General features: G+C 30.4%; 2 protein-coding genes across 3 annotated transcripts; one reads left to right on the top strand and one right to left on the bottom strand.

Moving 5' to 3' along the window:
* Nucleotides 1-678: 678 nt before the first annotated feature.
* On the top strand, nt 679-4847 carry LOC11445485 (O-acyltransferase WSD1). Its single transcript, XM_003607439.4, has 5 exons — nt 679-935; nt 1089-1673; nt 2109-2462; nt 2598-2735; nt 4500-4847. The coding sequence occupies exons 1-5, from the start codon at nt 750-752 to the stop codon at nt 4662-4664; spliced, it is 1428 nt and encodes a 475-aa protein (XP_003607487.2). The 5' UTR covers nt 679-749; the 3' UTR covers nt 4665-4847.
* A 2620-nt stretch (nt 4848-7467) lies between these two features.
* Nucleotides 7468-10693, bottom strand: LOC11440683 (O-acyltransferase WSD1). 2 transcript variants are annotated; one of them, XM_039833902.1, is made up of 5 exons: nt 10561-10693; nt 9486-10064; nt 8296-8640; nt 7943-8080; nt 7468-7720 (listed from the first exon to the last, which is right to left on the bottom strand). In XM_039833902.1, the coding sequence occupies exons 1-5, from the start codon at nt 10663-10665 to the stop codon at nt 7556-7558; spliced, it is 1332 nt and encodes a 443-aa protein (XP_039689836.1). In that variant the 5' UTR covers nt 10666-10693; the 3' UTR covers nt 7468-7555. The 2 variants fall into 2 exon arrangements, with proteins under 2 accessions (XP_039689836.1, XP_003607473.2); XM_003607425.4 differs by lacking the exon at nt 10561-10693 and adding an exon at nt 10210-10453.

Here is a 10693-nt window from a genome sequence, read left to right as displayed (position 1 = left end):
CGGAACATTATTTCACCTTTATCCAAAACTTTAAACATTGAAATTATAGGTCATCCAGTGCACCAACTTTGACTTTTGCTGGCAACAATTTAGTGGCAACAACCAAATTGCCGATATTTCATCTAATATTTGTGGCAATTAAATAATAGCAATTAAAAAAAAATTGTAGTGGCAATTATTATTGCCCGTAAAACTTAATCAGTACAAAAAAAAATAGTAGAGTAACATATAGAGTTTCATATAGTTTATACTGTTTACACTCATTCATAAATAAAAAAAAATAAAAAATAAAAAACCCTAGAATCTTACATTTTTTCTCTTTCTTGTTTCGTCTCCGTTCTCTGTAGCATGCTAGTTCTGGCAAGGACCCACCAAACACAATCACAGCGGCTTCTATCACTTCATGGGTATACTTTTTTTTAGTTCAAATATTTAATTGCACTGCAAATTGTTGAGTTAGACGTTTGATTTTAACTGTATGATTTTTATTTAGGTTAAGTAGTTGCGCTAAAACTAATTTTCCTTATAGTGACCGCTTTTGTATATTTAACATTTAGTTTACTTATATCGCATGTGTGAATAACCACCACACACGATTTTATGTATCAGTCAAAATCAAAGGCACCAACTATATACAACTGTAATAATTGCAACTAGTATAGTATAAATCATGGTGCAACCTTGGGCTTTTGGTAGCTCAGTGTCTAGTTGAAGTGTTACATCAAATCTCTCTCACACACCACAGCATAATGGACAAATTCTTTGGAGAAGTTCAAGAGCCAGTGAGTCCTCATGGACAATATTTCAACAGCTCTGTGATGTGTTCATATGTTTTTGGCTTTCTGGAATTAGCGATTCCATTTGATAATTCATTAGCTATACCTTTGCTCAAAGATGTTTTCATCCCTATCAACCCACGCTTCTCCTCTATCATGGTTCTATATATTTCTTCCATACTTCATTAATTACTTTACATTTTACCTACCTAATTTTAATTAATATAAGGCATTAAGGCTAGTCAATTTCTATTGAATATAATCTCAATAATCAAAATTGACCTTTTATTATTCATTAATTGATTTGCACAGGTAAAAGATGTAGAGGGTAAGATGAGATGGCAAAAGGTTGAAGTGAAGCCTGAAGAACACTTAAAGATTCCCATATTTCCTGAAACCATAAATTCATCATCATGTGAATTATATGACAAATATGTTAGTAACTATGTAACAAGTATTCTAAATGGAAGAACACCACAAAATAAACCACTTTGGGAAATTCATATTATCAATTATCCAACAACCAATGCTGCTTGCACCATAATATTCAAACTTAATCATGCACTTGGTGATGGTTACTCTCTCATGAGTGCTCTTCTTTCTTGTCTTCAAAGAGCTGATGATCCTTCTCTTCCTCTATCTTTTCCTTCACAAAGACCACAATTAAATTCAAAATATGCAAAGATAAACTTATTTGAGAAGCTATGTTTTGTTATCTCATCCTTTTTTAGCTCCATATCAGATTTTGGATCAAGCATATTGAAGACAAGAATGATTAAAGATGACAAAACACCTATAAGGTCAGGATATGAAGGTGCTGAATCTCAGCCTTTTATCTTGTCAAACATAACATTATCTCTTGATCAAATCAAAGGAGTCAAAACAAAGCTTGGAGTGGTAAGAGTTTGGCCATTTAGACCAATTAAGTTAGATTATAAAACTACAAAATTGCTATGTAGGTCAATTAAGCTAGATTATAAAATTAGCAAAATTTGATTTTGGTCAGTGCAAATTTTGTAGTTTGTATAGTTCTAGAAAAAGGTACAATAGTGTGTGTTTTTACTCTCAATATGACACTCAACCAGCGTGAGGACCATCTTATCTTCATGTGGTTGATTGTGTGCGGTAACGGACTTGTACGTGCATGCAATCCAGATCTGATGAAAAAATATATTTAACTCTTTATAATGTCATTGAATTATTATAAAAATAAATAAATATATATATATATATATATATATATATATATATATATATATATATATATATATATATATATATATATATCACTGGATTAAGGTTGATTAATTATGGCATATATAAATGGTGCAGACTATAAACGACGTGGTCACGGGAATGATCTTCTATGGGATTAGGCTATACATGGAAGAGAAGAATGAGAAGACAAAAACATCAAATTCCACAGCGGTGGTAATGCTCAACACAAGAAATATTGGAGGTTACCAATCAGTGAAGGAAATGCAAAAACCAGAGTCCAAAGGTCTATGGGGAAATAAAATTTCTTTCTTACAAATACCTATACCTAAGATGTGCCAATCAAAAATCTCCAATCCTCTTGAGTTTGTTTGGAATACTCGTGAACTAATCAAGAGGAAGAGACGTTCTTTCAGTGTTTATCTCATAGCTTTGCTCTTGGATTTGGAAATGAAGTTAAGGGGGTCTGAGGTGTGTGACACGTTAATATTTTAACCACTCATCTAAAACTTTATTTTCATTCATAAATTAATAATTTTGAAAGCTAAGACATAGTGGTTTCTTTGATTTATTAATGTTCTCTATTTTATTGGGTTTGTGTTTCAGGTGGTAGCTAAAATAATCTATAACACAACTGGGAACTCAAGTGTTCTTATGTCAAACATTGTAGGGCCAGTAGAGAAGATGACTTTGGCAAATCATCCAGTAAATGGGTTGTGTTTCACCATGACAAATGGACCTGAGGTATATATATTGTTTTTTCAAACAATGATATTTAGACACCTTTTATTTTCTAACATTCATTTAATATCTCATTTTCTATCTATCCCTATTTTCCAACTATATCATCCACCTATCACATCAATCAATTTTTGTTTCTCTAATAGTGTACACAAGGTGTATGAGTGTCCATAAATAATTCTTCTTCTTGTTTATATTTGAATTGGATGTGAATTTGACAATAACCGTGATTTTGTTGAAAATCAAAAGTATAATATTTGCTAGCATGATTTAGTCAAACAAATCATGAACTTTTTTTTTTTAGAGTACACAAATCATGAACTTACTTTGTTATCTTACTCGTGTTCTATTTTGGCTTGAAATATTATTCTTAGGTAATAATACTTTTTGAATGAGTAGTGAGTTTAACTTCCAACCTCACATCACACACTTTATAGTCATTAATTTATTGAGAACTGGTGTTTTTCACATTAACTTTTTATGTCATAAAACGCCATTTTGTTTTTGTGTATATTTTTAAAATTTGTGTAAATTGTAGTATAAGTTAAAGGCTAAGAAATAGTTAGAGGGGCGATTCCTAGTATAGCCAAGGGGTAGCAAATAGCAATGGCTACCCCAAAAAAAAAATTATTGAATGAGTAGTAGGTATATTATTATATTTGGCTACTCCTAATAATATATATTTGGTTACCCCATGTTCGACTTTAGTTTAAATAATTTTGTCTGATTTTGATTACTTTTTAGTTGAACTTTGAATTACTTGATCATGTTTCGCAGAAATTGAAGAATCTATCCCTAATAGTATTATTTTTTATTAAACAAAGAAAATATTACAATAGCAACAAATTTTCATCTGTAACTATTAGTGTCAATCATATATCATATAGTCTCAACATCCATCCTATTAGTATTGTTATATTAAAATTATAATATTATTAATTTATTAGTAAACATATTGGACAAATGAAAGGAAACAATGCTTTATTTACATTGAAAAAGACATTGCAAGTCACTTAAATTCATAAGCAGTTATAGATGAATTTGAGTCTTTGAAGGATCGCCAAGTTCGACTTTCGTAAATAGCTACTATCAATTTTAATTTCTTCCATTGTCGATTTTTACGTGCAATCATTTGTTCTGTTGTTGCTTTTTTTTTTTTTTTGTAAAATCCGTTGCTTTTGCATTTTTGGTATAATCCCTTCTTATTGCTTTAAGTGTATTTTATGAAGTACATTTTATATAAGTACCATTTATTGTGAATTGTTTTTGTTTATGGTTAAATTCATTGTTAATGTTTTTTAAAAAAATTATATGTAGCCACCTCATAAAAATATTGCTAGCTTCGCCGCTGGTAAGTACACATGGTGATTGTATTTTTATATTTAAATAACGTGTGTTTAATATGTACCTTTTAAAAATGGTAAAAAAGTGTCTTTCTTTCAAAAAAAAAATGGTCAAAAAGTGAACCTTTATCATTTTTAGTAACTTTTTATAATAATAAAAAATTAAGAACAACAAAATATCTTATTAAAACTTACCAATTAAAATAGAAGAGTGAATCGTTGGATCGAATTCATATACTAGACAACCTATTCAAATACCACATCATATTTAACGAATTATAAAATGATGATATATACTTCACAACATATAAACACTTCTTTTTCTCTCAAAAAAAAAAAAAAAACACTTCTTTATATGCTAGGGTTGGATAAGATATAATTAACTCGAGTTCTAACATGCTTTACTTCTTGTTTGTTGTTGCAGAATGTAAACATTACAATTATTAGCTACATGAATGTATTAAGAATCACCTTGAAAACCCTAAAGGGATTCATAGATGAACAAAAATTGAAGTTCTGCATAGAGAAAGCAGTCAAAGTCATATCCGAAGCAGCTATGGAGATCTCCGAGATATCCACAAAAAATTAATTGCAAAATACATATGAAGGATCCAGGAATTACGATTAGTGGGGATAAGATTATATATGTTATTTACTACAAATATTCCTCTTTGCATTTTTAAAGTTTTCTTTAGGAAATATGCATGGTCTGATCTGAAACATAGATTTTCTTATACATACTTTGTATTTATATTATTGTTATTTTCTTGCACTGCATTTTTTTTTTCTATTCACCATGATTTTATATTATTAGCTGTTATAATCCTGTCTGGCTTACGATAGTTCAAATATTATTTCTTCTTGCCCACTGCACTTTATCAAGCTAGTGTAAGTGTAACCCTAATCTTTTTAACTAACCAATCTATTTATATTCCTAATAACTCAAGGTTATGTTCTTCATTGGTCGTCTGGGACGAACACCTTTATCTTCACCAAAGCTCACTTGAGAAGTGGATACGACCTTTGATTTTGATTTGTTCTTTGGTGTCCTAGGATACTGGTTGACCGGGACGAACGCCTTTATCTTCACCAAAACCCGCCGGTAAGGACCGAAACATAACAAAATTCAAGGCCCCACAACAATAAAAAGTAAAAGACAATGCAAACTACTAAGAGAAAAATAATTAACATGCTACCAAAATTAAATCCACCACACACCACACCCTATCCAACTGAAATATGTGATCATTCACACAAAAATTAAGTGAATTTGTTACATTTATTATGATCGCTTTTTTTTTTTCTCTTATTGTTATTATATATCACTTAAACTCCACAAATTTGTTTACACCCAAAGATTTACCGCAAAAGGATATGCTATTATCAAATGCAGTTTATTTACAATAGTTTTTTTTTCTTTCTTTCATAATAGTAGGTAACATAGGCTACACTCATAGACTACATAAAATATTTTTTAACACTGTGTAGTCTACAAACAATATTTGTAAGTAAATGGTATTTAATAAAAATTACAGCAGCCTTCAAATAAAAAAGATAAAATAATTGCAATCCTTTATCAATCAAGTTGTTTCACACCCTCTCTAAAAAAGTTGTTCAACCAGTAACAATAATAATTAGAGCATGTCTTAAAAAATTTAATAATAATAATAATTTCAAACCTTAAATATCAAAACCGCATATTGTCTCCTATTTAAATTGTTTGCTCCTTTACAAAATTGTAGCAACCAGATTTTATATGACACTCATTTGAAAAGCTTCATTCAATCACATACTTGACCATTAAGCATGACTTTTACCTACTTTGATGTGTATCTTTGAAAAACAAAAGCTTAACTACTCGACCATAATATTCCTTCTCTTTTCGGTCCAACCCCAGAATGCATCCTTATACGATCTAGCTTCATTCCTCTTCCAACCCCGAGACTCCTTTTTTTTTTGGTAGAGATGATTTGATCACCTTCCTTGAACTTCTTTTGTGCTTTGCTCCTTGGCATCTTCTTCGCCTCTTTGAGTTCTCATGGACTAAGTCAGTTTTCCCTAGCACATGGCTCGTCTTAGGGTTCCATAATAAGGTTAATTTTGTTACAATTAAAAGTTCCATTGCATATACATTATTCAACTTCTTTCATCATATTTCAAACGAAAACTAATGCACGAATTTAGTGTTGAAAATGGAGGGATTTTTTAAGAGTTGTTGGGTTTGAGAGAATGAGATTTCTTATTAGACATTAAAAATTAAAATAGTGAATAAGTTATGTGCATTCGTCCGGCCACTTAAGCTACCTCTTAGTAAGAGCACAATCGTACATGCTCTTATAAAAAATTTGGCATTAAAATGATTTAGTGGAGGAATAACTAATGAATTAAAAGAGATTTAAGAAAGGATGACAAGGTTTCAAGAGAGCGTGGGAAGCTTCTGTAGAGTTTTCACGCGTCATCACAATACTTGCATGAGAACAACTCAAGTTTAGTTGGACAATATAGTAAAGATAGATAGATACATATAGATTATAGAAGAGATCTCTAGTTTGTGAAAGAAAGAACACGTACAAGGCACCATTCTAAATGGTTTTATTGTACATGAAGTGAATTTACAACGGACAGAAACCAACTAATAAAACCTTATGTAACCGTAAATTAGTCTTTAACATATATGTTAGTTGGTGCAGCGTCCTAAAGATTCCTTTGTACAAGGTAATTTGTTCATGAACAGTGGTGCTTAACTGTATTGAAATGCCTCTGTTAGTTGGATCCATGTTGTTTAATTGAAGTTGTCCATTATTGTATTCATTTAATATTTTTTGGTATTCAGTGTATAACATATCTATGGCCATTCTTTGGGTGCAGCATATTGCAAACATCGCCAGTAACATGGCAGCCAATGTTCATGATGTTGTTGAAGGTTTGAATTTTGTTAATTTCTTCTAGTAAAGAACATTGTACCATAACCATATTGGAAAAGAACATTGTATCAGAACCATTTTATTGGGATTGTTTCTGCGCTAGTTTTGTGTTTTTGGAGAGAATAAGATGAAAGGTGATGATTTATGTTTTTGTTCTTGTAGTTTGTTGATTCTATTTTTATTTGTTTTTGTACCAGATTTCATATGACTTCCTCGAAGGTTCTAGATGCAGTGTATAAGTAAATTTGTCTAAGTTTTTTTTTCATTATGTATTTGGGTAGCTAATTTTCTAATTGTATAGTATAGTATAGTAGAGTGCTTTTGTAACATGTTGCATTATGCTCTTATAGAATTCTTCTGATTATTTTTTTCTCGGTTATAGAAACATTTTGATCTCAAATCTATATGCATGATTGTCCTTACGATGTACAATTTGATCCAGTAGCTAGTCATACCTTCATTTATATATATTTTCTTTTGAAATAAATCATACCTTCATTTATATTTATTTATATATAATACAAAGTATATTATAATTAATACATGTATGTCCTAATTAATTTTTTACAGGTATTTCCGAGATCTCCATAGCTGCTTTGAATATGACTTCAACTGCTTTCTCCATGCAGAATTTGAATTTCCGTTCATCAATGAACCCTTTCAATGTTCTCAATGTGATTCTTAATATTTTCACATAGCTCATAATTGTAATGTCTACATTCTGCAACCACATACAAAAGGTACGGTGTTAACTAGAACTCGAAATAATGAATTTGTGTGAAACTCATTGCTCATTCAAAACGCATTATTGCCAAGAAAATCTCAAGTCACAGTAAAACATGGGTAAATAGTAGTATAAATAAATAAAAGCATGAGTAAGTAGAGAAGAAAATTAAACTTACACAAATGAGAGAAAAAAAATATTAATGATTGAAATATATACCTCTGGTCCACCTGTCATGGTGAAATAAAATCCATTTATTGGATGATTTGCCAAAGCCATTTTCTCTACTGGTCCTACCAAGTTAGAGATAACAACACTTGAATTTCCCATTGTGTTATAGATTATTTTAGCTACAGACTGAAACACCAACCAAACTAAATTAGAGATAACATAGAACATATATCATACATGAAATTAAAGAACCTCCAAACTAAGAAAAATAATTATTCAATTAAATTTCATGGTTTATCTTTCTACTCATAACTAGATTTTGGCTATCAAAATTAGAGTATGAGTGAAAATAAGTAAAGCATCAAATTTTTAGATGAGTGGTTAAATAATGTGTGACATACCTCAGACCCTTTTAATTTCATCTCCAAATTCAAGAGCAAACCTATGAGATAAACACCGAAAGAGCGTCTCTTCCTTTTGATTAACTTACGAGCTTTCCAAACAAACTCAAGAGGGTCTGATTGGCTTAGCTTAGGTATTGGTATTTGTAAGAAAGAAATTTGATTTCCCCAAAGACTTTTGGACTCTGGTTTTTGCATTTCCTTCAATGATTGGTAACCTTCAATATTTCTTGTGTTGAGCATTACTACAGCTGTGGAATTTGATTTTTTTGTCTTCTCATTCATTTCCTCCATGTATAGCCTAATCCCATAGAAGATCACCCCACTAAGCACATCGTTTATAGTCTGCACCATTTATATATGCATGGCAAAATTAATCATGCTTAATCTAATAATTTTATAACAACGTAAAAGGTATTGCTAACTATTATCCTAAAGCACTTGTTAAGCATTCAAAAATAAAAATAAATGGTAAGTTTTGTGTAGAAATAAATAAAAATTTGTTTTTATTTTTATAACAGACAAAATTTGATTATGGTCGGTATAAAAATTGTATTTTTTTTGTTACATAAAAAAACTGTAATGTTTATATTTCACAAAAAATAGTTTGTGTTTTTATTTGAGTTACATGCAATCAAAACCATGTGATTGCATGTAGCCAACCACATCAAGATCAACGGTCTAAATTTCAAACTTAATATTTTATATAGATTTTTTTTTTAAGGATTGATATTTTATATAGATATTTTGCTAATTTTATAATCTAGGTTAAATGATCCATATAGCTAAAGGGCCCGTTTGTTTGAGAATTTTTTTCAAAAAAAAAAATCTATTTTTTCATCTAAAAAATCACTTTTTTTATTTTTGAAGTGTTTATTTCAGATTTTAAAAAAAAAAAAATCATTTTAGCCTCAAAATGAAAAGCTATTTCTAGTAGCTTTTCCAAAATATATTTTTTTTCTAAAGGGAATCGCTTGATACGGTGACAAAATGTATCAAGAAAATTTTAAGACAGTGTATTTGCTAACACTTTTCCTTAATTACACACCAATACTCCCTTGATTTCCGGCCAATAACAAAATTAATTGGTGAAACCTTTTCTTGATCAATGCTCGACATAAATAGCTTTAGATTTTTTTATTTTAAATCTCTAAAAAAGAACCTTTAAATTCTTTTAACCCAAATCTTACCACTCCAAGCTTTGATTTGATCTCTTTGATTTGATCAAGAGATAATGATATGTTTGACAAAGTAAAAGGCTGAGATTCAGTTCCTTCATATCCTGATCTTATAGGTGTTTTGTCATCTTCAATCATTCTTGTCTTGATTAAGCTTGATCCAAAATCTGATATGGAGCTAAAAAAGGATGAGATATCTAAACATAACTTCTTAAACAAACCTTTCTTTGCATATTTTGAATTTAATTGTGGTCGTGAAGGAAAAGATAGAGGAAGAGAAGGATCATCAGCTCTTTGAAGACAAGAAAGAAGAGCACCCATGAGAGAGTAACCATCACCAAGTGCATGGTGAAGTTTGAATATCAAAGTTCCTTTAGCATTGCTTGTTGGATATTTAATCAAATGAATTTCCCAAAGGGGTTTATCTTGAGGTGTTCTTGAAGTTAGAATACTTGTTACATAGTCACTAAGATAATTATCATATAATATTGATGATGAGTTTGTGGTTTCAGGAAATTTAGGAATCTTTATGTGCTCTTCAAGCTTCACTTCAACCCTTTGCCATCTCATCTTACCATCTTTGTCTCTTACCTGTTGCAAATTAACTCAACTAATTAAATAATAGTAATAATAATAAGGCATAATAATCATATACCATTAATTTACAATTTGGCATGTAAAATGTAAAGTACTAGCTAGTGGTAATTAATAAATAAGTATAGAAGAGATGTAAAACCATAATAGAGGAGAAACGTGGATTGATAGGAAGGAAGACATCTTTAAGCAAAGGCATAGTTTGTGAGTCATCAATTGGAATAGCTAATTCCAGAAACCCAAAAACATATGAACATATCACAGAGCTATTGAAATATTGTCCATGTGGACTCACTGGCTCTTGAACTTCTTCATTGAATTTGTCCATTATGCTGTGGTGTTGTGTGGTGTGGTGTGGCGTGTGTGTCTGTGCAAGAGATTTTTATATTTGGTACTTCAAAATCTGACACTTGGCTACAAAAAGCCAAGTCCCCTTGATATTAATATATACACTAGTAGCAATTTCATTTTTATATAGTTACGGCATAGCTACCTTGATTTTGATTGATACATAAATGCTGATTGTACACTTCTTAGTTCTTACTTTTACTTTTTGATGAAAAGTATGATTTGGAATTTGAAGCTCGAGCAAGACCATAGAATGATGTACATTACTTCCGTATTAT

The sequence above is a fragment of the Medicago truncatula genome, chromosome 4 (assembly GCF_003473485.1).
Source record: "Medicago truncatula cultivar Jemalong A17 chromosome 4, MtrunA17r5.0-ANR, whole genome shotgun sequence".
Classification (NCBI taxonomy): Eukaryota; Viridiplantae; Streptophyta; class Magnoliopsida; order Fabales; family Fabaceae; genus Medicago; species Medicago truncatula.
Note: the sequence above shows the minus strand (reverse complement) of the source record. Positions and strands in the feature narration are given on the sequence as shown.

Bases quoted from the DNA above. Each gene is read 5' to 3' on its own strand.
- LOC11445485 (XM_003607439.4), top strand. From the start codon at position 750: ATGGACAAATTCTTTGGAGAAGTTCAAGAGCCAGTGAGTCCTCATGGA. The intron at 1,674-2,108 runs GTAAGAGTTTGG...TAAATGGTGCAG, and splicing joins TCAAAACAAAGCTTGGAGTG to ACTATAAACGACGTGGTCAC. The intron at 2,463-2,597 runs GTGTGTGACACG...TTTGTGTTTCAG, and splicing joins TGAAGTTAAGGGGGTCTGAG to GTGGTAGCTAAAATAATCTA.
- LOC11440683 (XM_003607425.4), bottom strand. From the start codon at position 10,395: ATGGACAAATTCAATGAAGAAGTTCAAGAGCCAGTGAGTCCACATGGA. The intron at 8,641-9,485 runs GTAAGATTTGGG...TAAATGGTGCAG, and splicing joins TCAAATCAAAGCTTGGAGTG to ACTATAAACGATGTGCTTAG. The intron at 7,721-7,942 runs GTATATATTTCA...ATGTGGTTGCAG, and splicing joins CCATGACAGGTGGACCAGAG to AATGTAGACATTACAATTAT.